This window comes from Mixophyes fleayi, chromosome 4, assembly GCF_038048845.1.
Source record: "Mixophyes fleayi isolate aMixFle1 chromosome 4, aMixFle1.hap1, whole genome shotgun sequence".
Lineage (NCBI taxonomy): Eukaryota > Metazoa > Chordata > Amphibia > Anura > Limnodynastidae > Mixophyes > Mixophyes fleayi.
In genome coordinates, this window is record NC_134405.1 from 328,002,497 (window position 1) to 328,030,355 (window position 27,859).

The 27,859-nt window shown below is 42.8% G+C and overlaps 1 protein-coding gene across 1 annotated transcript; it reads right to left on the reverse strand.

Moving 5' to 3' along the window:
* Positions 1-265: 265 nt before the first annotated feature.
* On the reverse strand, positions 266-27,848 carry LOC142153061 (tetratricopeptide repeat protein 38-like). The gene is made up of 14 exons (XM_075210330.1): positions 27,548-27,848; positions 25,893-25,970; positions 24,418-24,499; positions 11,776-11,947; positions 10,891-11,064; positions 10,370-10,445; positions 8,151-8,270; positions 7,865-7,924; positions 6,942-6,980; positions 4,733-4,814; positions 3,094-3,259; positions 2,839-2,998; positions 2,170-2,243; positions 266-478 (listed from the first exon to the last, which is right to left on the reverse strand). The coding sequence occupies exons 1-14, from the start codon at positions 27,770-27,772 to the stop codon at positions 385-387; spliced, it is 1,602 nt and encodes a 533-aa protein (XP_075066431.1). The 5' UTR covers positions 27,773-27,848; the 3' UTR covers positions 266-384.
* Positions 27,849-27,859: the final 11 nt, after the last annotated feature.

Sequence of the window (27,859 nt, forward strand, 5' to 3'; positions counted from 1 at the left end):
CTCGGCCAGGGCCAGTGGTAAGCAAGGCGGGGGACTACTTGGTAATTATTTTGGCTTAGGGGTGCCTTGAAAAAATTATGGAGGCCGTAAGGGTGCCTTGAACTGGAAAAGTTTGGAATCCACTGCCTCAAGATATATACTCTCTGGCTCTTCAAAAAAAGATACTTGGTTTCTTCTTCATAGTTTGTGATACCTTTTTGTTTGTTATCTTGAACAATTTACATATTTGAATACAAAATAAGGAAATGACTTTTATAACAATTTATGCAACATAGGAATTTCTATTTAAGTTATCATTTACAAATGTGTACAATTAATAATGTAATTAATGTAATATTTTATACTTCTTCATTAAGTAAAATTTGTCGTTGCGGGGCATGGCGTTTATACGACGGCATGGACTGCAGTAGCCTTCCTCTTCAGTCTCTCTGTCAGGGGAGAGTTGGGTCTCAAAACATCTCTCTCGATTAAAAGGCATCTGTTGAAATAAATAAATTAACGAAGGTTATAAAATTTACAAGTTTCATTTGTGTAAACTTATTTTATTTTAATCGTCTTTTACACATCTGTAAACTTTAACTTTTGAATGTTCTATTTGGTTACCTAGTCATCATCATTTATTTATATAGCGCCACTAATTCTGCAGCGCTGTACAGAGAACTCATTCACATCAGTCCCTGCCCCATTGGAGCTTACAGTCTAAATTCCCTAATATAGACACACACTTACACACATAGACATATACATACAGACAGAGAGGGAGAGACTAGGGTCAATTTTTGATAGCAGCCAATTAACCTACCAGTATGTTTTTGGAGTGTGGGAGAAAACCGGAGCACCCGGAGGAAACCCACGCAAACACAGAGAGAACATACAAACTCCACACAGATAAGGCCATGACCCCAGTGCTGCGAAGCACAAGTGCTAACCACTAGGCCACCGTGCTGCCCAAGTCCTAGTCCAGCGAAAATTGTAATGCTCCGATTGGCTACAAGTTGGTCTAGCCCAGTGTTGGCTAACCTGTGACACTGCAGGTGCTGTGAGACTACAAGTCCCAGCACGCTTTGCCAATATATAGCAGCTTATTGCTGGAAGGGTATGCTGGAACTTGTAGTTTCACAACACCTGGAGTGTCACAGGTTAGCCAACACTGGTCTAGCCGAAGAATGTTCTAATGACCTGATTGGCTACAGGTTGGTCTAGCCTTGTCCACTTCAAAGACACTAATAAACATTGAAATGCAATAATAGCTTTATTATAGCAAAACTATAAACGTTTTAAGTTGGTCATTTCATAACATACAATGGAAAAAAAAATATTAATAAGAATGTTTTAATAAAGCCTATATTCATAAGTGTTTTGATTTTATAAAATCAAAAACCACCAAACTACTTAGTGATAATTGTAAACCTGGAGATGCCGGTACTAGTCAGATTAGCTATGCCGGCATCTACAGGCAGTCCGATAATTATTGTTTTCTCCATTTCAGATATTCAAATGACCAAAGTGAAAAACGGATTATTTTACTGTGATAAAGAGATTATTAGTTTTTCAGTCTTGCGATAGTCATCCTTTAAAGCTGTCCACGCACGCCGAGAATGGGTTGCAATTTAAGCCCAATTTTCCATGTTTGTACTTCTCCCCCTACTGCTAAAGATGGCGGAAATTGACTGACTCAGTCTGGATATAAAGACTCCTATCGCTATGTAAGTATGGTCATCCGCCAGCCACACTAATGGAGATTCATGAGACCCCCACTCTGAATGTTCAAATGTTTGATTGGTTTTAGCCCTATCCACTTCAAAGCCAATTACACATGGGTGTCATGTTTATGGACATAAACAGAAAATACAAATGATATTCATACCACAATGAAACACACCCAAATACTGGTATTCCGTTTGATTTCTATGACAAGTTTGAAAGAATTGCTAATAGAATGTATAAATTTAATAGACCATAGGGCAGATTCAATTCCCCGCGTTGTTCTTTAGAACAAAGCGCACAGTGCACCCTTACCGCAACTGCAGTAGCGGGTGCGCGCCCTTACCGCAACTGCGGATGATTGCTATACTAATTGCCACCGATATATTTGAATTTGCCTTGAAGGGCTCAGTAACATTGGATTTATTACACAGCTACGCTGCAGAGGGTTTGAGATTCTTGTACCTGGCTAAATTCTGACATGATTTTGTGTTACTGTTAATCGCAGAATGAATGAGAACTTGGTTGAAGAGGTCTCTCTGGAAAACAGAATGTTTTATTACTATAAACACATTGTACCATGTTCATTATCTCTCTCTCTCGCTCTATATATCTATATACACACACATACACACTCTCCGGGTGGGAGGACCTTGAAAATCAAAACTCTTAACAAGTAAAACAACAAAGCAATTATTTTAAGTCTTTGAACTGTTAAAGACTTAGGGCTAGATTTACTAAGCTGCGGGTTTGAAAAAGTGGGGATGTTGCCTATAGCAACCAATCAGATTCTAGCTTTCATTTATTTAGTACCTTCCACAAAATGACAGCTAGAATCTGATTGGTTGCTATAGGCAACATCCCCACTTTTTCAAACCCGCAGCTTAGTAAATCTAGCCCTTAATGTTAAAGGAGGATTACAGTCAAGCTCTTACATGAACACTTTGTAACCGATTTCCAGTTGTTCATTCAGTATATAGGTGAAATAAATAAAATAAGTTGCTTCCGAACATCAATTACATTTATGCTGCGGCAGTTTCATATTAAGTACACGGTATGTAAAATAATTCATCAAAATTAATTTCAGCATCAAAATGATTTGTTTTAAATGAGTAAATAAATATTTGCAAATACCTGAGCATGACTGCCCCCTATTGTTGCTATCTGGTATCGAATCGGAAACATCAGCTCTACCACCTTGTCATAATTACCACCGTCGAACTCTACGAGGGCCTGACACAGCGGGAGGCCAAGAGGATCGATCAGCGAATGTTGATGGTTTTCACCTGGGGACCTGTGAACCAAATCAATACATGTTGTGCGTTGAGAGAGAGGGCGATAGAGAGAGAGGGCGATAGAGCCCTTTACTGAGACAAGCCGGATGCCTACTTAGAAAGCTCCTGCAAAGATTCCAGAAGCTGAGTGGTCATCTCACGATCCTTTGAGCCCAAGGAAGACATTAAGAAGTGAAGGTCATTGAAGATCAGCATGTGATCGCTGGTATGCTTCTTTGTAACTTGGACAAATTTTCCCCATCGGTCTCCCACATCCACACCTGGATAGGACACACACAGTAACAGAAATGAGGGTTCTCCTTAACATAGGTAGAAATATATTCTGACTTGGCACAGAATTGGTTAATTTGCAATATTTATTTAAAGGGTGTTCATTAAAAAAATTCCAGATACTAAATATGCAATAATGAAATGTCATTTGCTTTCTCATACAGATGTAGACTGCATATATTTATTCATTTTGTTATGCTTCAGAAAGACGCTTTCAAGAAGTTTTGATCGAGTTGATGACATACAGGAAAAATACAGAAATGAAAGTTGCTCAATCAGTTCATAGGGTCAGAGTTTATAGGGTGGGGTTATCCAAAAATTAAGTAAAATACAGAGAAAAATCCCCAGCACACTGCTGTGAGCTAGTAAAGGAGCCGCTATTCTATTTGTTCATAGAATGCAGGATTCTCAAATACACACATTTGCCAATTGTTTTTTGCATGATAAGCCACCAACCCTGTAAAAGTGCTTCTGCTAATAGGGTGGCCCTAACTCTAAAGAATGAGAAACTGATTGAGCAACTTCAATTTCTGTATTATTACTTGAGGGGCTTATTCTGGAATCAGCAGCTGATGGGGAGTGCTGGTCCTCTATTGCCATTTGGAGGCTCCTAGAGGAGGTACCTCTTGCTAAGGTGCCTCTCAATTTAAAAACACATGAATGTATGACCCAGTATATAGGGACTCTCATTGTTTAGAGTTAGAACAACCATAGTAGCAGAAGCGCCGTGAAGTGGCGGGTGGCTTATCATGCATTTGTAAACATGGCAATAACACCAATGCTGCTTAGTGCAGTCATGTCTGAAAGTGATTGGATCGATTTTGACTGGATCATTCCTGGGCATCAGGCTAGGTTAAGGTCCACACACACGGCGATATCAGGGCAATTTGCCATTATCACAGGAGATATTGAGGGTATGGCCCACTTAACTGTCCTGCATTCATTTGTTAATAATGCAGCTGCATGCGTTCACTCATCATTTTTATAAAAGAAGCATTATGCATTGTAAGACTATGTATGAATATAGGGTAACTCAACCTTTAATAAAATGTATACATCTTTAAGATATATTAGTACAAAATAGCTGTCATTTATCATAGGTTAGATACACTCTCCAATAGTGTACCCAACAGCTTCCCTCCTCTTATGTTTACAATGATGCCGTATCATTTCCTTAATGTCATTGAGGTTTCAAACACCCAGAGCTAATTGCTTTCTTGTCTGGGTGTTCTGAAACCCCAGTGATGTCGGGAAGTGATCCATATATATGGTCCAATGGACACCACTGTAAGCAGAGAGGGGGATATAAGTTGTGAGATACGCTATGTATCCAACCAAAAGGACAAAGAAGTAAAAGCCCGGTAGGGGATTATTTACAGTGACTATCAAAGTCACTTAGCTATATTAATCTTTAAACAAGTGTAGGTTCAAAGTCTACTAAGCAAAGTCCCATAGAACCATACCTTCCATCTGGAGACGATGCAGTAGGGATGAATTATCTACAATATCCAGCAAGCTTCCACTTGTAAAACAATAAGGGGCAATCTATGGTAGGGGATATAATCCACTGCATTAATGAGCAAGGTTACATTTTTATGCTGTTTTCTTTATTGGTAATATACAAAACAAACTATAGTTATGAAGATGGTATAGTTGTCCTTTAAGGAAAGTACTATTGCAAATATCAATGTGATAGATTCTTAATACCATTTATACCATTAAATCACTGCAAGCATTTATGGCACTATAACCACATTATTCACTTTAAGACAGGAACAGAAGCTGATTGGTACAAACATGCGGCAGGGTTTGGTGAGAGTATCCTCTTATAGCATTATCCTGGGCAGATTGGACTTAGAGCCAAGTTCTGAAAATGTTTGTACATAGGGACAACAGCTGGATCAACACAATAAGCTACTAAATAGCAGGTAAAGCCACTGCACATTACTATATATAAAATGCTGTGTTTTATGGCCTGAACTATACACCTGAAACTACTACATTGTTTATCATTAAATATGTCACCATGGTTTTTTTTGCCATTATGAAGCAGGATGTCATGTTAGAATGGATAGGGAGTTTGTTATATTACATCATTTTGAGTCAGCATATTATGATTTACAGGTAGGTAGGGAGGCTGGCTGTGCAGATATGAGCTGCATGGATGGGTTAATTCATACACAGAAGCATGGCTGAATCAGCAGTACAACTGACTGTAGTTTCAGCTTTTTGTCCTGTATTGAATTAGGGCACTGTGCTAAAGATGTGGGACGTGGTTTCATCAGTCTGTAATTGAGTGTGGAGGTCATACTATATTATTCTTTACTTTCTTAGCAGAGCTACAGTGGAAAGTCAGGTTAACACTGACAAAAGTATTTTACCTTCCTGTTTCATTTAGAAGAATGTCAGATTTGAGTTCCTTTGAGGAAGACAGATGCTGAAGTGTCACAATGCACTGTAACAATGTTTTGTTTTATTATTATTTTTTTTAAGCAGGGTCAAAACTGCAGGGCGATTACATTTTCTTTGCATATTATTAAAAAAGTACATAATAGTAGAATCTATGTGTCAGGTACCAAGACAACCTTCCAGGTGACGGTGTGTTCAGCCTGCTGATTCCATCACACAAACAAGACAAGGATGATTCATTTGTTTGTTCTCCATCACAGGTTGAGCGTTAGGCTGGGTACACACTACAGGTTGTGTGTTAGGCTGGGTACACACTACAGGTTGTTAAGCTGATTATCGGGCCAATCACACGATAAACGACTATTCAGCCAAATATCGTATTAGTGTGTACACTCCAAGGATGAACAGTTATTATTCCAGAGCACATTTGATTTTTAAACCAGACTAAAAATCTCGTTCCAACGATGGAACGATGTTGTTCCAATCCTGCAGTGTGTAAGCACTCTGGACCGGCAGTGTCCATAGATCTCTATGGAGTGTGCACAGCCGATGGTTATGACAGATGAAGAGCACAGACCTGAAGGTAAATTGTGTAGTGTGTACACATGAACTGGCATAATGATTGGACTTTTATTTTAATTGTTGGTAAAATCGTTAACGATATCGCATCGGGAGAAATTTTCTGTAGTGTGTACCCAGCCTCAGACCTGCTGACAGGAAGAAGACTGATTCCAATCTTTCTATAAAAAGAACAATGGATTCCTAGAGGAGGGTCACTGGGATGGAGGAGATTTGGCCTCTACCGCGACTTTCCTGAGGCCCATTTGGTGCATTTCAAGGTAGAAGCATATTAACATGCGCACAAGAACAAACTATTATATAATGAGAGCTCCAGAGTCCCCTTATTGCCATGAGCTACTGGACACATACCTGCGGGTTCCTGTGAGCAATATTAGAAGGAAAAAGAGTTGCCATTAAATACATGGGAGGCGCTAACAGGAGACAGGACTTTTATTTTTGCAACAGGTTTATATCTATCGGTGACCAAATATCTGCAAAATGCTTTGCACAGAAACGTGATCCAATTTATGCCCATAACAAATAGATGCAATCGGGTACATAAAGGTGAGTTTCTCCTTCACACTTTCCCTTGTGATGAATGGTGACTAGATAAGAGTTTGCAGGGTAAGAAGTCAAATATTGACCAACAGATCTTAAGGAATAAAAAATAAAAAAAATGTAATTCAAATGCCATGCACTTACGTGGTTGTCGTAGAGGGTCAGGGCGGCCTCGTAGTCACCCTGGAATAGAGGGCGTCAGACACTGCATTAGACCACAAGGTGAACATAAAATATAGATTTTGACGACAGATAAGAACCGCTTGGCCCATCTAGTCTGCCCATTTATTAACCTATGGTAACCTCAAACCCTATTTGCTCCTTAGTTCTTTGTAAGGATATCCTTACGTCTATCCCAAGCATGTTTAAATTGCTGTACTGTATTACCCTCTACCACCTCTGATGGGAAGCTATTCCACATATCCACTACCCTTTCTGTGAAGTAGTTTTTCCTCACATTTTCTCTGAACCTACTTCCCCCCAGTGTCAGTACATGTCCTCGTGTTCTAAATACTTCTCTTCCTTTGTAGAATGTTTCCCTCCTGTACCTCATTATATTTTAAGGTTTCTATCATGTCACCCCTTCCCTTCTCTGTTCTGCTCCAAACTATACATATTAAGATCTTTTGGTCTTTCCAGGTAAGTTTTGTGCTGTAGGCCATGCACCATGTTAGTTGTCCTTCTTTATGCAGTCTCTAATGTGTTTATATCCTTCTGGAGATACAGCCTCCAGAACTGAAATATGCCCCTTGTAGTCAATACTAGATAAAGCTGTTTTATCCACACTGAGGGGTCATATAACTTAGACAAATAGACCTTCATAAGGTACAAGAAACTCCGGTAAGTCACTATATAATCAATACAAAAGAAATAGCCAGTGAGTGAATTAGTGAACATTAATATGTACTAAAGTCTGTAAAATTGGGCAGAGTTGAAACAAAACATGGAAGTATAACACAGATTGAGTAGAAAGAAAACTCCTCAGATTAGGACCTGATGACCAGATGGCGTCTTTTGTAGAGAGATCCAGATTACCTGCACGGAAAACAAAGTTCAAAATGTCTAACCTTTTCTATATAGTATAGGGCCCAGTGCCAGTACACATGGCAAGCCAGCATGTCACTTCCCTACAAGAAAATACAAACAATAACTTATTATCTTAAAAGCAAATGCATTGACAATAGAATAAAACAGACTATACAAAGGGAATTGATAAAGGTCAAGAGGGCAGTACACACACACACACACACACACACACTTCCTTCTGCTGATACAGAAGGAAACACGGACACAATCACCTACAGCATCACTGATGTATACATACAACTCAATATGACAGCCAGCCACATTCACCTTCCAGTTGTTCTCAGTTTTCTGCATGAAGGACAGGCCACCCTCTATATCCGCCTTCATCTCATGTACATGAGCAACGGTGTGAACAGACCAAGCGTCTGTCTGGTTTACAGCCAGAGTCTAAGCGAAAAGAGCGAGAAGACACAATGTGCTGGATATATTTAGGAAGGACATGGGAGGAAAAGGTTAAGAAGTAAAGTTCAGAACTTATATTCATAAAACTCTGCCATTAGATCATCTGGTTAACTTATGCAGTAAGATTAAATCATAATACCTAAGAAATTCATATATATATATATATATATATATATATATATATATATATATATACATATATATATATATATATATATACATACATATACACATACACATATATACACATATATATACACAAGTTAACCTGTGCATGATACTCATGCATTCTAGTCAAGCTACTTAAGGTCTTAAAAAGGTTCTTGTCATGAATTTGGGCCTAGCCCAGGTCTCCTCAGGGGAAGAGCGTTACTTCCTGACGCAAGCGCCCTTTTTAATGTGTGTTCATGAGGTAAAATTACCTCACGAAAATGAGTTTGACCCTCAACTCGTAAATTTAGCCTTTACTACTCCTCCCACAGGGGGAAGGGTGGATGATGGAAGTTAACTGACTTCGCTATTCTAATTTTTTTGTCAAATAATGTCAATATACCAAATTTCAGGTCAATTGGATGAGCTCTTTCTGAGAAAATAGTTTTTTCCACACACACACAAACACACGCCGCTAGGCTTTTACTTTTATATATTAGATAATGCTAAGAATTTAGTAGGTCAGTGTATAACTCTGCCCAGCAGGTGGCGCTGCAGCTTGTTTTTGTTTTTTTTCACACACAGACTAACACACGCCGCTAGGCTTTTATATTATACAAGTTAACCCGTGCATGATACTCAAGCATTCTAGTCAAATCAAGCTACTTAAGGTGTTAAAAAGGTTCTTATCATGGGGCTAGGCCAGGCCTCCTCAGGGGAAGAGCGTTACTTCCCGACGTAAGCGCCCTTTTTTAACGTGGTTTTGTCCACATGTCACCACCTCATCATTCATCTTCATCGCCACATCCTTAATCTCCATCGTCTTACTGTTCTAAAACCTCTCGATACACAACGTTTCTGCTAAACACCTTATCGCTGTGCTCAATCAGTCTTCCTTGAAGGGCAGTATGCATAACCTGCACTTTCACATCACTGCTTCTCCGTACTCGTGAAAATGCGACATACAATTGTCCATGACCAAAGACAGGCTCTGGTAAATAAATACCCACACGGTCAAGTGTTTGACCCTGTGACTTGTTAATGGTCATAGCAAATGCCGCCTTCAAAGGGAACTGCTGCCGTCTTAGCTTAAACGGCACTCCTGTTTCGGATGGACATAAGTCAGTCCGAGGTATCATCACCTTCTCTCCTTCAGCAGAGCCAGTCAAAACTTCTGCTTGTATCACATACGTTTTCAGTGCTGTCACTACTAATCGAGTGCCATTGCACAGTCCTCTCTTAACATTCAGATTTCTCAATAGCATAATAATGCTTCCAACTTTCAATCTTAATCTGTGCCTTGGCATTCTGGAAGGTGTCAAGAGTTTGAGCCCTCAACTCGTAAATTTAGCCTTTACTACCCCTCCCATGGGGGGAAGGGGGGATGATGGAAGTTAACTGACTTCACTATTATAATTTTTTTGTCAAATAATGTCAGTATACCAAATTTCAGGTCAATTGGACGAGTCCTTTCTGAGAAAATAGTTTTTTCCACACACACTAACACACACCACTAGGCTTATATATATATTACAGAAATTATATATATATATATATATATATATATATATATATATATATATATATATATATATATATATATATATAGCCCCACCAAAAAAAAACCCTGCAAGGAAAAGAAAGCATATAGGAGGCGGTATAAGAGCATGAAGGGTCGTAGGCCCGCATACAGCCCTAGGCCCGCCTGTTGCCCATAACGGTCTGTATCTAATGGGAAACGCTGCTTCCCTGTCCAGCAATAGTAGTTTTCTAACAACAATCTCTGACAGGGAAACAATGTTTTCCCACTGATAAGTAAAATTTTTCCTCTTAGAGGGAAAAAAATGAGAATTCAGAAAAGCTTGTATTATACAATTCAAAGCAAAAGAAAAGATAGATGCAAATTTTGAATGCTTTGAGAAGTATTTCATTACCTCACTAGCCACTCTTAGGGCTTCATCGTAAAAGTTTGTTTCAAGTAGCCCAAAAGAATACATGCCTTTCACATAACTAGGCAGAAGAGAAACATATATCAAATACAAGTCAGATAATTACTTTGTTTAATGATCAACAGACCACTGTACTTGTATCACAGACCCGGTCATGTGAGATCTCAAAGCTCAGCCATAAAGTGTACACATGATGTTCTTCTGGGAGATCACACAGGATACTAATCAGCCGATTCCTACTAGGCACAAAGCACTTACAGCAGGTCAGGATCTGACAATCTATCCAATTATAGGTGATAGAGAACGGAGAAAACAGACTGCCAAGTATAACTGGATGAAGATGATGCAAATTAAAAATTACGTAATTAGTACAATAACTAGAAATAAAAAAAAAGACCTTAATAGATTTGTGTCTTTTTGTTCAAACTCAATCACTATGTCGGTATAAGACCATCCGTTACTCAAGGTAAACTACTTATAATAATACAGAGACCAGACTTACGTACCTACTTAAAGGACGACTTGGGGTCCAGTGAGGAAGAACTCGGGCAACAGAATCTCTCATCTGCGTTTGCTGTCCGAGGTAAAAATACGTATCATGGGCAAATTTCAGAGCCAGCAAATCTAAGGGATGATTCTGTAGGATCTGATCCCAGAGAACAGAGGCTTTCGGTAGATTTCTACAAACAAAATAGATTTAAAATTTCTTGCTCTGTTCAAATCGTTATTAATTATATTATTATTAAAACGTTATACGGAGACACTAAACTTAGCTGCTGTAAAAAAATAAATTAATTTAAAAAAGCCTGCAATATTCAAATAGCTGTGCATAGATGTTTAAGAATTTAAGATACTTGAAAAGCTGGCTTAACATAAGTCTAGGGACGGGGAAGGGGGTGTTCTAGGATGCGATAAAGTATTATGGTAAACAAAGGAGGACAGTCATAAAGTTGGTAAAATTTCCATTACTTTGTTATCCCCTAAAGTCTTATTCAATTGTCTTTAAAAATCTCTCACACACTAAACCTCCTCCATGGACCAAAGGAGATTGTTATATCGGACTAGGGTCTGACAGAACAGAACAACCGCTAGCCAATCAGTGATCGATCAGAGATAGTGGAGATACCTGTGGGTTCCGCAACAGACTGGGTGCCCTGAAGGATGATGGACCTTGAATATGAAGCAGGTTCTCTCTGCACTCATTGAAGTAGCCAATACGGGTCATTTATGAACCGTACTGTGGATCCTCGATGCCTTTTTCCTGCCACCACTAATACTAGCGCATTTGAAGGCTCTGGCCCACCTCATGATCCTTGGAGCTTCCTTTTAAACTTCTAGATCTTAATACCATACCAGCTATTGAAACACAGACACAAAGCATCATTAGATACCCTTTGGCGAAGGTCTCAACCGCGGCTACATGTAACTGTTCCCTTTCGGTCAGAGGCTGCGTCTTGGACAGATCGGACATAATTTTCAAATCATTCTCCAACTCCTTATCAATGAATGGTGAGCGGCCTGTACCGATCAGTTCCAAACCATTAGATATCACATGTCCCATTACTGGAAAACAGGAAATACACATTACTGCATACCACAGCAGGTAGTGCAACACACACAGAAAGCTGAACATACAATAGCAATTCTAATTTGTACCAATGCAACAAACATGAGGAGAGAATTTTAGGATTCTGCCCAATAAAACATTCAAAGTTATCCTTTTTCTGATCCGTGAGTACTGTGGAATGGTTTTTGAGTTGAGCTGGGTACTTGGGCTAGACCCACAGGTACACTTTCTATAACCGGATAGTCTCTTGTCTTGTCCCCCCCTCCCCAGGGCCGAATTTACCGCTAGGCAACCTAGGCACCTGCCTGGGGCCTAGCAGCTGTCGGGGGGCCCAAGTGAAAATATAAAAAAAAATATATATATATTTTTTTAAAATTGTGGCCTCTGCCCTGACTTGCGGCCCCCCCCTCCCCCCCCCCCCCCACACACACAAGACGGGGGAGGGGCTAGTATTGTGGCTGGTCTCCTCCCTCCCTTCTCTATGTCACATGGGACCATGGCCGGCTGGGAGGAGAGAAGCTGCTGCGCATGTGCAGCAGCTACAATTCGGCGGTCTGAAAATATACAGCAGCCGCGGTGCTGCTGTCCATGTGGCCTGTTGCCAAGGATTTGGTCCGTCTAGAGGGGGAGGCTTTCTATTGCTGAGAGGTGCGCGCCAACGTCAGGGGAGGATTCACAGCCGCACAAACAGGAGAAAGATGACAGGTGATCCGATCTTTCTCCTAGTACAAGACTCATCGCAGCTGATGGTGACTCATTCTTCATTATACTGCTCAATTACAAGCTTACTTGTAGGGTCCGAGTGCAGATGTCATTCCTTATATCTATCTCCAATTATAGCATTATACTAGCAGTATGGTGATTACTTGTATTACTTCAGGGTTCAATATTCAAAGATACTATTATGCTACTAATCAAGCCTCACTGATACACTGGATATTGCTCTACCCTTTAATGAACATTGTGTTACAGCATTTGCCTTGGTCATGCTCTACATTCCCACTGTCTAAAACATTGATTCAATGGGCTTCCATCTAAATGGCATTACACCTGCTATAGTTACTTATTTTCCTATTGCCATTAATAAGTAGCATAAACCTTTATGTGGTTTCAGTGAGGATGTCTATGTAAGTGCTTCACATGCTGAGCAATAAGCGTTTATCCTACTCTGATGAGCCCCAAACACTGTGAAACAGGCTCCGTGGAGGAGGGAGGAGTGGTCAAATCTTTTGATGGTTATGACAAAAAGGGCCTATTTATGATCCAGCCCACCACTATTCAAATGGTGGAGCTTCCAGTTCCACTTCATGCACAAAATATAATAAAGTTTAAAAAAACCAAAAACAAAACAAAAACACACATTGAAATAATTACATTTGTTTTCAAATTTTTAAGGAAAGAAAACCCTAAAACACGTGTCAGGGCTTATTGGGAGAAACCGTTCTATTATTAAACTTGTATACTATTCATTTTATATTCAGGCCTATTTGCAGGGAGGGAGGCTTACGTATTAAATATGGGTGCTTTTATTTAATGTCAGGGCTGTTTTGGATTTTCACGAATATTCCAGGATCTACACAAGCAACAACTGAGTTTAACACACCAGCAGCCACAGGCGATGAAAGTGACAAGAACAGGTAGGAGAGAGCAGGACAGTCTACCATCTATCCTGGATCTGGTGGGGCAGTCCTGAGTTTGGGGACTGTCTCGCTCAGTCAGGATTTGGTCCAACTACAAGGACAGTTGGAGGTATGTCCTGCTTCACACTGTACTACTGGTGAAGGCAGAGCTGTGTGCACCTAACAGTAGTGCACACAGTATTGTCTGTGTATATGTCTAAAATTATAGCCATAGTACGTTAGGGGCCCCCTGTCTAAAGTGCCCCGGGAACCCCCAGAGCCTTAATCCAGCTGTGCATGGGACGTGCAGCACATGACAGGTCCCATGTGTGAAGAGTGCACAGCTCGTGGATGCAAAAAGGTAAGTTGGGAGGGAGAAGGGCGTGTAATATATTGCGTGCGTGTGTGTGTATGTGAGGGGCCACTGTGTGTGTGTATTGTGTGTATGTGAGGGGCCACTGTGTGTGTGTGCGTGTGTGTGTATTGTGTGTATGTGAGGGGCCACTGTGTGTGTGTGTGTGTGTGTGTGTGTGTGTATGTGAGGGGCCACTGTGTGTGTGTGTGTGTATGTGTATGTGAGGGGCTGTGAGGACACCGGGGTTATTACCAAAGCTCTCTAGATACCCGGTCCTCTAGGTTCACAGGTCACACAGGTAAGGAGACAGGAAAGAAATAATAATCCCTTTTATTAAACAAAGTGCACACACTTAGTAAAATACAACAGTGCTCCCCAAGGAGAAACTTGTTCCCCCCGCCAAATATATCAAGTGTCAGAAAATCACCAGTGCAAGTAAAACTCCCCAACAAAATCCCCAGCAGGTTACCTCCAAGCACAGAGTCCTAGCAGGCCCAAACTCCTGGTAATAAAATCCACAGCTGACAATCCAAGTGGGCCAGGGTTTCTGATCCTTAAGGTGGGTCTGTGTATCTTGCTGATCCCAGCCGCTCGGCCAACTCTCCACCAGCTTGGTGGGACCCTGGGTATCAGTCTCCCTACGGATGTAGGCTCACCAATTCCCCAGAATCTGCGAGTGTCTCCCGATGGAGTGGTAACAGAATCAGTCCTAGAGGTACACTGTCCGATCTCTGTCAAGAAGCTCCTGCCTCAAGCATTCCTTTAAGGCCCTGCGAGAATACGGTTACTCTCTAACAGGTCCTTGCTGTCTCCAGATTCTCCAACAACAACCCCCATCCCCCAGACAGCTCCTTTTTGGTCCCTTCTCACCACCCCCCCCCACTCACTGTCCTCTTGTGATTGGTGGTGTGAAGAGTTTGGGTGGTAACCGGGGTGGAAATAGTGCATGACATCAGTGGTCACCCCTTGCTGTGATGGTGCCATTCAGACTGTGTTGCAGACTTGCTAGAACAATAGTTAGCAAACAGGGAGAGACCCCCTACTGATTTTAGATAAGGTCCTGACCCTCCTTTTTTTAACCCGTTCCACTACTTTTTGATGTCACAGGGTCCACAGCTGATTCACACTTCCTGTGAGCTGCCTCTCCCCTCCCTCTCTGGACACCACAGTAATAACAGATCTGGCCACCGGGCGGCATTTAATAACAGAGTGGGCCATGGTTGTTCAATTGGCCCACTGAGGACAGACCGGGTTGGCACGATATTCTCAATATAAGGCCCGGGTCTGTCACATACCTCCCCCTTATTAAATCAAGGGGACAGTTGGAGTCTGGTGGTCGGGCTCCAGATGTTCTCCTTGGCACGGTGGGTTCCTTAATGAAGGGTTCTCCTCCTCTCTTCTGGAGAGTCCGTCCGCATTTGAGTGGTCTTTTCCCTTTTTGTGCGAGATAGTAAAGTTATAACCTTGTAATGCTAAACTCCACCGTAATAACCTCCCATTTTCCCCAGCAGATCTTTGTAACCAGTAAAGGGGGTTGTGGTCTGTAATTACTGTGAACTCTTGCCCATAAATGTAGGGTTGTAATTTCTTTAGGGCCCACACTATGGCCAGGCATTCTTTTTCAATGGTGGCATAGGCTACCTCTCTATCCACCAGCTTTCGGGATAAATAAACTACTGGGTGCTCATGCCCATCCTCCCCCACTTGGCTGAGCACAGCACCGAGTCCACACCCTGAAGCATCTGTCTGTACCAGAAATCGTTTCTTGAAGTCTGGGGCTGCTAACACTGGGGACTGGGTCAATGCTGCCTTCAGAGCGTCAAAGGCTCCCTCGCACTCTGGGGTCCATTCTATACGTCTAGAGTATTTTTTCTTTGTCAAGTCAGTCAGGGGCCTGGCAACAGTGCTATACTGCGGCACAAATTTTCTGTAGTACCCTGCGATCCCGAGGAACGCTCGTACTTGCTTTTGGTTGGTGGGTCGGGGCCACTGAACAATGGCTTCTACTTTTGCCGGTTCAGGTCGTATGATTCCCCCACCAACACGGTGCCCCAAGTATTGCACTTCTGCCATGCCCATGAAGCATTTGTCTGGGCGAATGGTCAACCCTGCCTGCCTGATTCTCCTCAGGACCTCTGACACCTGCACTAAGTGATCCTCCCACGTCTGGCTGAAGATGGCAATGTCATCTAAGTAAGCCTGGGCAAATTCCTGACACCCCCCCAACAGGTCATCAACCATCCGTTGGAATGTGGCTGGAGCATTTTTCATCCCAAACGGCATTGTCGTACATTCAAACAATCCCAGTGGGGTTATAAAGGCTGACCGCTCCTGAGCCTCGGGGGTGAGGGGAATTTGCCAATAGCCCTTACTCAGATCCAAAGTTGACACAAACTTGGCTGCCCCTAGCCTGTCTAGTAGCTCATCTATTCGGGCCATGGGATAAGCATCAGTGGTGGTGACCTCATTTAGTTTACGGTAGTCCACGCAGAAGCGGGTGGTCCCATCCTTCTTCGGGACCAATACCACCCCTGCAGCCCATGGACTATTTGACTTCTTAATTACTCCTAAGGCCAGCATTTCTTCTATCTCCTTCCGTACTTGGGCCAGTACAGCGGGGGTCATGCGGTATGCTACCTGCCTTATGGGCTTCTCCTCCCCCGTGTCTACATGGTGGGTGGCTAGGTGGGTACGACCGGGCTTACAGGTAAATTGGGCCTGCTCCTTCTCCAGTACCTCCCTCATTTCCTGCCTCTGTCCCTCTCCTAGCTGCGTCCCCACTGTCACTGTCTCCACCCCCTTTTCCTCTCTCACCTCCCCTATCATCTCCAGTAGGGGGTCTACCTCTGTGGGACCCATGGGGGGACAACACACCACCATTGCTGCCACTTGCCGTTCCACATAACCTTTTAGTCGATTGATGTGGAAGGTTTTCAGCCAGGTTTCCTCATCATCCAGCGCTACTACATAGTTAACCGGCCCTACCTGCCTCACCACTTTGTATGGGCCATCCCAGGTGGCTTGAAGTTTATTCCGTCTCATTGGGATTAGCACCATCACCTTCTGTCCTGCGTTCAGCTTCCTATCCTGAGCGCGGGCATCGTACCACTCTTTTTGTCTTGCCTGGGCTCCTTTTAAATGGCCTTGCGCCAGCTGCGCTACTCTCTTCATCCTCTCCCTCATCTTCTCTACATATTTAAGGATAGGCTGCTCATTGGCCTGGAATGTTCCTTCCCAGCTCTCTCTAACCAGGTCTAGGGGGCCTCGTACCCTCCGGCCATACAGAAGTTCGAAAGGAGAGTATCCGGTGGACTCCTGGGGTACTTCCCTGTATGCAAACAGGAGCTGCTGCAGGGCCCTGTCCCAGTCTCTCCCTTCAGACTGTACATATGCCTTCAGGAGGTGTTTCAGCGTTCCATTGAAACGCTCACATAACCCATTGGTCTGGGGATGGTACGGGGTGGTTCGTAGGGGCTTAATGCCCCACTTTTCCCATAGGGTCTGGACTAGGTCCCCTTGGAATTGGGTCCCCTGGTCAGTAACCACTTCCCTGGGATATCCTACCCGGCTGAAAATGTCCACCAGAGCCTGGGCCACATGCTCTGCGTCTATGGACGACAGGGCTACTGCCTCTGGGTATCTGGTGGCAAAGTCCACCAGGGTGAGGATGAATCTTTTTCCGGTGTAACTGGGGATGGCTAATGGACCTACGATATCTATAGCCACCCGGGCAAAGGGCTCCTCAATTATAGGCAGGGATTGTAGTGGAACTTTCTTAGGGGCTCTCCCTATTCTCTGACAGGTGTCACAGGAGGCTTTGTAACGTTTCACATCCTGGGTGACTTGAGGCCAGAAAAAAGTCCGCAACAACCGGGCCAACGTTTTTCTGGTCCCAAAGTGCCCCGCTGCTGGAATGTCATGGGCCAGCGCTAATAAATGGGTCCGGTAAGCCCATGGTACTACCAACTGCTTCACTTCTGTCCCTGGGTCTTGATCTAGGGTGGGGGTGACTACCCTATATAACAGTCCTTTGTCCCACACTACTTTACTGCCTGCCACTTCCCCTCCCCCAGCGTCTGCTGCACTCCTCAGTTTGGCTAGGGATGGGTCAGTCTGTTGGGCCTTCCTAAATTCCCTTCTGTCCTCCTCCCCCAAATCAATTTCTGGTACAACATCAGATATTTCTGGGTTACTCACCAACGGTGCTGCCTCTGGCTCCTTGGTTCTGGTTGCCGGGGTTAATCTTGGTGGTCTCCTTGGCGTTGCGGCTTCTTGTGCTGCTGTGGCTTGTGCTCGGCTCTGGCTGCGGGTCACAGCTTGCACAAAGTGAGTGACCAATCCCTGGCCCAAATCATTCCCCAAAATCACTTTTGCTGGTAGTCCATCCAGAATGCCCACCTCCACCATTCCAAATCCCGCCCCCCAATCCAAATGTACCCGGGCCACCTGAATATCTGCAAGATGGCCCCCCACCGTGGAAATCCGGACCTGCTGTCCCTCCATAACTTGGGATCTTTTAATTATATCAGGCTCCACCGGGGTCAGGGATGCTCCTGAGTCTCTCAACCCCTGGACCTTGCAGTCCCCCACCCACACGTCCTGTAGATGACCCTGCATATTCCTAGGGCTCTGCCTCCCCTTCCCCAAAATCAGGTTCACCACATACACCCCGTCCCTTGCCTCTGGCACATCAGGACAGGGTGGCTCGGCCTCAATGCCGATTTCAAAATCTCCTGGGGCATACTGTACAGCGGCCACTGGTGCAGCTCTGGCTCCTGGGATCGGACTTCTGGTACGGGGGCAATCTCTCTGGAAGTGCCCCACCTGGTTGCACCGAAAGCACCTCTTTGGATTCAGGTCCCAGGGTCTGGATCGGGCTGGTTCATCTCTTGGATTCCGGGCAGAGTTCTCTCTAATAAAGGGGGCTCCCGGTGTCACTAGACCTGCTGGAATTGTTCGGCTCCCCCTCCCTGCAGCTGCTTGACTAGGCATACTAGGGGCTCTCCATCTTGGTCGACTCACCACATACTCATCAGCTAGCCCTGCTGCCTCCTCCAGGGTCTCAGGTTTTCTGTCCGCCAGCCATTCCCGGATCTCTGGGGCCATTTTTAGAGTCAGCTGCTCCAGCATAATGAGCTCTTTAATTTGCTTAGCGGAGCGGGCCCCTTTCCCTTCCATCCATTTCTCGCAGGCCCTCTGTAGCTGGCTGGCAAATTCCTGGTGCGACTGTGACCCTCCTTTATTCAAAGTCCTGAACTTGTATCTGTAGGTCTCTGCATTTAACTGGAATTTTACCATCAGCGCCTTTTTCACTGTACCATAATCCCCACATTCGTGAGGGCTTAGAGCCTGGTAAGCTTCCAGCGCTCTCCCAGTCAGGCTGGGTCCCAGATATTTGGACCACTCTTCCTCCTCAATCCCATGGACTCCCATCAAGTTTTCAAAAACCTGGAGATGGGTATCAATGTCTGTGTCTGCCTCTTTAAAAATTGGGACTCCACTATATCCCAGCTGAGGTCTCAACCGGGCCTCTCCCCGACCTTCTACTCTCTGAATCTGGGGTACCTCATATGCTACCCCCAACATTGCTTGGAGTACGGCTGCCCTTTCATGCGGGGTTGCCCTTTCCCCCAGTGCTGTCAGCCAATCTTGCAGCACTGCTGGAGTGCCGGACGGTGGTCTGGGTTGTGTCCCACTAGGGGGTCTCTGTGGCTGGCCTTTGGCCTCCTCCTCTTCCACCTCTGACTCTTCCATCTCCTCAGGGTGGGCCTTTTCCCATTCCATTAGTTTGGCCACCAGAACTTCACGCACGTCTGTGTCATCAAAGTCCACCCCTTTGGTTCTGCAGAACCCCTGCAAGTGTTGTTTCCTTGCTTTCATATAGAATCTCTCTGTGGCTTTTAAGCTGATCTGCTCTGCTTCTGTGGCCATTCCTGCTGACTTCCTAGCTAGGGTTTTTTTTTTTGTTTTTTTTTTTTTACTAACACTGGTGCTGACAGACTGTTGCCTTGTGTCCTTACAGAGCCTGACCGTATCTGGATACGAGTCCCTGCGCTCTACCCAAACGTTGGGACTGTGTGACCCCACTGCTTGCCACCAAAATTGTGAAGACACCGGGGTTATTACCAAAGCTCTCTAGATACCCGGTCCTCTAGGTTCACAGGTCACACAGGTAAGGAGACAGGAAAGAAATAATAATCCCTTTTATTAAACAAAGTGCACACACTTAGTAAAATACAACAGTGCTCCCCAAGGAGAAACTTGTTCCCCCCGCCAAATATATCAAGTGTCAGAAAATCACCAGTGCAAGTAAAACTCCCCAACAAAATCCCCAGCAGGTTACCTCCAAGCACAGAGTCCTAGCAGGCCCAAACTCCTGGTAATAAAATCCACAGCTGACAATCCAAGTGGGCCAGGGTTTCTGATCCTTAAGGTGGGTCTGTGTATCTTGCTGATCCCAGCCGCTCGGCCAACTCTCCACCAGCTTGGTGGGACCCTGGGTATCAGTCTCCCTACGGATGTAGGCTCACCAATTCCCCAGAATCTGCGAGTGTCTCCCGATGGAGTGGTAACAGAATCAGTCCTAGAGGTACACTGTCCGATCTCTGTCAAGAAGCTCCTGCCTCAAGCATTCCTTTAAGGCCCTGCGAGAATACGGTTACTCTCTAACAGGTCCTTGCTGTCTCCAGATTCTCCAACAACAACCCCCATCCCCCAGACAGCTCCTTTTTGGTCCCTTCTCACCACCCCCCCCCCACTCACTGTCCTCTTGTGATTGGTGGTGTGAAGAGTTTGGGTGGTAACCGGGGTGGAAATAGTGCATGACATCAGTGGTCACCCCTTGCTGTGATGGTGCCATTCAGACTGTGTTGCAGACTTGCTAGAACAATAGTTAGCAAACAGGGAGAGACCCCCTACTGATTTTAGATAAGGTCCTGACCCTCCTTTTTTTAACCCGTTCCACTACTTTTTGATGTCACAGGGTCCACAGCTGATTCACACTTCCTGTGAGCTGCCTCTCCCCTCCCTCTCTGGACACCACAGTAATAACAGATCTGGCCACCGGGCGGCATTTAATAACAGAGTGGGCCATGGTTGTTCAATTGGCCCACTGAGGACAGACCGGGTTGGCACGATATTCTCAATATAAGGCACGGGTCTGTCACAGGGGCCATTGTGTGTGTGTGTATGTGAGGGGCCACTGTGTGTGTGTGTGTGTGTGTATGTGAGGGGCCACTGTGTGTGTGTGTGAGTATGTGAAGGGCCACTGTGTGTGCGTGTGTATTGTGTGTATGTGAGGGGCCACTGTGTGTGTGCGTGTATTGTGTGTATGTGAGGGGCCACTGTGTGTGTGTATTGTGTGTATGTGAGGGGCCACTGTGTGTGTGTGTGTGTATTGTGTGTATGTGAGGGGCCACTGTGTGTGTGTGTGTGTATTGTGTGTATGTGAGGGGCCACTGTGTGTGTGTATTGTGTGTATGTGAGGGGCCACTGTGTGTGTGTATTGTGTGTATGTGAGGGGCCACTGTGTGTGTGTATTGTGTGTATGTGAGGGGCCACTGTGTGTGTGTATTGTGTGTATGTGAGGGGCCACTGTGTGTGTGTATTGTGTGTATGTGAGGGGCCACTGTGTGTGTATTGTCTGTATGTGAGGGGCCACTGTGTGTGTGTGTTGTGTGTATGTGAGGGGCCACTGTGTGTGTGTGTGTATATGTGAGGGGCCACTGTGTGTGTGTGTGTGTGTGTATTGTGTGTATGTGAGGGGCCACTGTGTGTGTGTGTGTGTGTGTGTGTGTATGTGAGGGGCCACTGTGTGTGTGTGTTTTGTGTGTATGTGAGGGGCCACTGTGTGTGTGTGTGTGTTTTGTGTGTATGTGAGGGGCCACTGTGTGTGTGTATTGTGTGTATGTGAGGGGCCACTGTGTGTGTGTGTATTGTGTGTGTGTGAGGGGCCACTGTGTGCGTGTATTATGTGTGTGTATTATGTGTGTGTGAAGGGGGGGGGGCCCAAACCGATATCTTGTCTAGGGCCCCACGAGGTGTAAATCCGGCTCTGCCCCTCCACCCTCTATCCGTCTGTTTTTCTTGTCTGTTCTCTTTGCCTTATGTACAAGATGCGTTTTTTGTTTGTACCAATATTTTTTCTCACTTTTATTTACTTGTGTGATTGTTTATCTAAGCAGTGTGGATTCTTCAATATAACCGATCTGCTGTATGTACTCTGTAATCACTGCTATGTTTGTAATATGCTCTTCTAAAAAAAAAATTCAATAAAAAGCTTTTGAGTAAAAAAAAAAAAATTATTCTTTTTAATACTTTCAATTACTTTGAGGCAAAAAGCAAGAACTAAATTACTTGTGTTCTTATGACAAATGATCTGGTCCGTGGTCTTTGTTCGGCTGTCAACAGTTTATAGCTAATGTTCATAAACAGATTCATTATGCGGATCTCCAACCATTTTTTTTTAAATCACATCTACCAATTTATAATACGATGGAGTGAAATTGTTTTTTTTTATTTCCCGATACATTAAATACAGCATTTACGAGTACTGTTTACACATACAATAACAGGTGGATTTACAAAGAAAATAAGACAATAACAAAAGAGAGACAATGTGTACATATAGGGCACTCCGAGAGCCAATCTAAATAAAATATATCACACTTTATTGATATACATTAAAATAGTAATGTTACTAAATGGTTTTATTTATAACAGAGTTATAACTCCTATGTACCAGGGTCTGCTAAGATAAAACCCATATAAGGCTCTGTCTTAACTTAACATTATTCTATCTCAGAGGATTATTAAATTCATAGAGTTTTGTCAAAGCAACCTGGTTGCCTTGACAAAGCTTATATTAGCGAAACGCGCGTTGGCCACACGCACCTCTAGTTCTCTCCATGAAATATGCTAACTCGATTAGAATAGTGGGGCATAAGCTCTATGAATTTAATAATCCTCTGAGATAGGATAATGTTAACTTATGACAGAGCCTTATACGGTTTAATCTTAGCAGACCCTGGTACATAGGAGTTATAACTCTGTCTCACACGGACACGCTGGTCTGGTTAAATCACTGTATCTCCCACCTGAGATACGGGGGTAAATGTATCAAGCTGAGAGTTTTCTGGCGGGTTGAAAAAAAACAATCAGATTCTAGTTATCATTTATTTAGTGCATTCTACAGAATGACAGCTAAAATCTGATTGGTTGCTATAGGCATCATCTCCACTTTTCAAACCCGCCGGCAAACTCTCAGCTTGATACATTTACCCCCCAGTCTTTATTAAAACTTACCCCTATCAAGGAGAATGTGTGGTATAGTAAGACTGAGTGAGGAGCATATGTAATTATAAATACCACGGAATCTGCGCTAATATCTGATATAAGATTATTTAACCACATAACTATACTACTAGCTCTGGATGTTTCAATATTCGTAAAGGGGCTAGTTATAAGAAAATTTTAGAGATATATGTAAGTAATATTAGGCAGAAGCCATTATATTATATACACCTGATTACCAGTTGAGTGAACTATGAGGTGCCTTCCTAGCAGTGATTTCTTCTGGTTTTATCAGTCTCATATAAAATCGGTTCAACTTTTTAATTTCATCAAGTTTTAATATTTTGCTAATAAAACCATTTAGTAACATTACTATTTTAAGGTATACCAATAAAATGTGATATATTTTATTTAGATTGGCTCTCTGAGTGTCCTATATGTACACATTGTCTCTCTTTGTTATTGTCTTAGTATTTTAGTGTCGGTGCACCCCTCTAGAGGCAGTGATCAAAATGACTATTATCATTATGTAATACTTAACAATATGTGAATGATTAATAACTACTATATTTAACCCTGTGTCTGGACTATTAGAGAACCTGTCTGGTGCGGTATATTTTTTTCTTATATAGGATTTACAAGGAAAGTCACACTTCTAACCTACAAGCTCAGTGGCGCACGCAGGGGGTTTTCTGAGTCTCCAGAAACCCCCCCTGCGGTAACCAAGTGGCCGCTATAGCTGCACTGTTCTATACAGCAGCCGCGGCGCTGTCAAAGAAGCGTTTGTATACAGTGTAGTGTAGTGTATACAGCACCGCCGCGGACGCTTCTTAGACAGCGCCGCGGCTGCTGTATAGGACAGCGCTGAAGAAACAGAGCTGCTGCGCATGCGCAGCAGCTCTCGTGGGGGTGTTTTTTTTTTTGAGATGGGGGGAAACCTTCCCCCCCCCCCCCAACAATCCTCCGTTCGCCCCTGAAGCTCTATTATTTCTAAAGAGATATGACTAATTTATTACAAGACGGCTTGGCTAGCTGAGGCGGACCAAGAAGTTGGGTCTGGAAACATTACTTGCCAGGCTCAAAGACAGTGAATTCTTCCTGTTTGCAGAAGTTAATGTTTACATAACACAAGTGCAGCGTTTTACACCTAAGGCATTTTTCCTTTAACGTTATATGGCCCTGGCCGTAGAAAGGTACCTACCAAAATTTGGGTCAGCAGCTTTCATTTTGGATAGACATCCTTCAATTCCTCCCAGAGTTTTGTCATTTGTCCAAGTAACATACTGGGAAAAAAAACAAAAACAATAGAGGCGATTGACACGCATGTTAAAATTGTGTACTATGCACATGTATTAAATGGATATTCCGCTTTAAAGGGCTGACCACATTAAAGTGATTTTGCTTGATTGGTTTGTACACACCCTCCTGCAAAATGTACACATTTATAGGATTTTCTTTCTGGCTTCTGTACCTTTTAGCCATGTATTTATATCATCAGACAGAGATGTTTATTTCTGTTGCCCTTCATAAGTACGTGACTCCACTTTGCCAGACTAATTACGTATCTACAAATACAGAAGATGTCAGAAAGATAAAACATATTTATTAAAGTGACAGAAGGGTGTATACAAGCCAAAAAAATTAAAGTCATCTGAATATATTTTCTAAATCCTCTCTCTTTTTTATAATAGTACTTTAGTCTGGAAAACACGCATCTTTCTCCAGTCAATATGTCTGCTAGGGCACAGTAGAAGCCAAGGGACGCTTTACCTAAACTACAAGTTGACTCGTACGATAGAATTATAAATAATTAAATATATGAGAACATTTTCACACTGACAGATCTGGATATGCCCGACAATGTATTAACATTTACTGTGCAGCTGGATTCAAGCTATTGCTCTCAGTTATTAACTATTCACAAGGCTGTCCTACCCAGCGAACCAAACAGTGTTGTTATCTTATGATGCAATTACCCACTGAAAACACACTCCGATGAGGTAAAATACCAGCTAACTGTACTCACAAACCACGGCCAACATCATCCTAGTTTGCAGTTGGTGATGAAATGTTCTGACCACAAAGGCAATTACAGAGGAACTTCCATCATCTGTGCTAATGACAGGGAGCAAGACGTTGGATAACTGGGAGCTACGGCTAAATGAGAAATCCGCCTCATATTTAAATCCCAAATGTGCCCCAAGAACATCGACCCACCACGCAAAAAAAAAAAATAGCAATTCCCTCTTAGTGTAGCCCACAAAGAGAGGGATTTTCAATGTACTTCTCAATATAAAGATCTACACAGGCAACTTAGTCATGTTTGCCAATCTAATGTGCATTGTGGTCCGGAGTCAGCGCTTCAGTTGTTATTGAACCATTTCCAATTGATGTTCAGCCAGGAGTCAAAGGCCACTTTTGGGAATGCTGAATCAACACCAACAACACTGCCCAAAATAGAACGCCATTTGTAAATTTGCATTTTGCCAAATTTATAGTCTATGATTAGGGCTGGAATGACAACAGTCTAATTGATTTTGCTGTGTTGTGTACTTGGGATAAGGCCAAATCCGGACTGTGAAATATGTGGAATTTGGATGACAAATGCTGAATGAGACAATATTCCGTAGATCGGTTTTGAAAATTGCATTACAAATGAACAGGATCACGCATTACCTGACACATAGTGGCGTCAAGCAGTTTGCAAGCTTCATTACTTGTAGTAGAAAGGGTCATCCCAGCATCCTGCCAGGCCTGTAAAGTAATAAACACATAAATATGAAAGTGTAGTTTACTATTGGAGAGCTAGATATGCTCTACTAAACCTGAAAACCGCATATGCCATGTGAAATTCTAAGCGTTTCCTTTTACACATAGATATCAACTCACATATCAGTTTGAGTCACAAAGAAAAGGATTTATATCACTCAAAATTAAAAACCACCCCTTTAAAACTATAGTACCTTGTTTTATTGGAATAATGAAAAAAAATAAATCATATATATATATATATATATATACACACACACAAAAAAAATATACACATAAACAATATTGATTATACGCTAAATGTATATACAATAAATATTGTATTATGCTGTTATCACACTTGTACAATTCAACAATAAATATTTACTAAAAAAAACAAATATATTGTATTAACTCGTGTCTTTTCATGCCAACAGTTGTATATAAAAATCAGATGAAAATCAATATTAACTAGTATTGGTAACAGCAAAATAGTACAGGGTAAAAAAAAAAAAAAAAAAAAAAGCACACAACAGAGTTAAACATATTAGATATACAAGTAATTATTGGATAAATCAGTGAAGAAACTGATCAGAATATATCATATGGAGTATGGGTAAAGAAAAAGTCAGATCCACACTTGTAAGCTTGCGAGCAGGGTTCTCTTACCTCTCTGTCTGTATGTATTACCCAGTATTGTTTTATTAATGTTTGTTCCCAATTGTAAAGCGCTACGGAATTTGCTGGCGCTATATAAATAAATGATGATGATCCACACTAATTTTACAGAAAAAGTTGGATCCACACTAAATTCATACAAACGCACCCGGACCTTGCTGGATCCACAGTTTTTGTGTGGAGCCAGGAAATTCTGTGCATATTCTGTGTGGATCCAGCTTTTGCGTAGATTTAGGGGGGAATTTAATTAGCCTTGAAGTGTCTCGCAAACATTCCAGAGACAGTTCACGGCGGAGATTTTCCATCACGCCTCATAGAGGTGCAAAGAAAAGCAAGCGGAGACTTTTACCGTACTATTTTTTTTTTTACTCTTCCTATCACACAAGTGCAAATATAAATAAAATACAAATGCATAACAGTATAACCAAAATAAATATATCCATCAAGACAAAATGTATACACTCACAAGGCAATTGCTAAACCACCCACTTAAGTGTATATACAAATCAGAGATCCTTCAAAGCACAGGTGGAAAATTCATGCTTATTAAGCATAAAGTGCTCTGTAAACATATCAATATGTGTTTACTGTCAGGGGGCAATTTGTAACAAGATAATGAATGCTCTGCAGACCTTATTGGTCAGCAATCGAATAACCTGCGTAATATAGAGTTTGCAATGCAAAATATTTGGATGGCACCTACACTTCCTGCAAGAAAATAACATATTTGCACCCTATACAACAACACACACATTGTATACAGTATATTCTATCAGATACACATAAAATGCAATTACATCTGTTTAAATAAATATGATTAGGAAGTCAAGTGACTTGTGTTTCTCTCTGCAGATCAGTGCATCCTCCCAGCAGAAGGCACTGGTGACAGGTAGGTTACTACTCACCTTACAATCTCTCAGGCAGACAGATGTCATGTTTATATCTACTTGACTGTAATATGTCACAGTCCAGCCCTTAGGTGGGAGGAGCTCTGACTGCAGGGAGAGTCCTACAACCAGGATCTCGTGGGTCAGGTCATGTGTGTCCTCCATCTGTTTCAGTGTATAGCGCATAACCTGCAGCGCAGCAAACCGGCCATGCAGATTCCCAGCATGTAGATGCAAATACATGACAACGCCAAATACCAATCCTTTATTTAGACTAAATAGTGCATTTATGCTGCGGACATCACTGGGGTTTTTTTCAATACACGTTTC

Coding starts and splice junctions, on each gene's coding strand:
- LOC142153061 (XM_075210330.1), bottom strand. CDS start 27,772: ATGTATTTGCATCTACATGCTGGGAATCTGCATGGCCGGTTTGCTGCG. Junction 8,271..10,369: donor CCCTAAGAGTGGCTAGTGAG/GTAATGAAATAC, acceptor CTTTTCGCTTAG/ACTCTGGCTGTAAACCAGAC. Junction 4,815..6,941: donor TGACCCTCTACGACAACCAC/GTAAGTGCATGG, acceptor CCCCTACCATAG/ATTGCCCCTTATTGTTTTAC.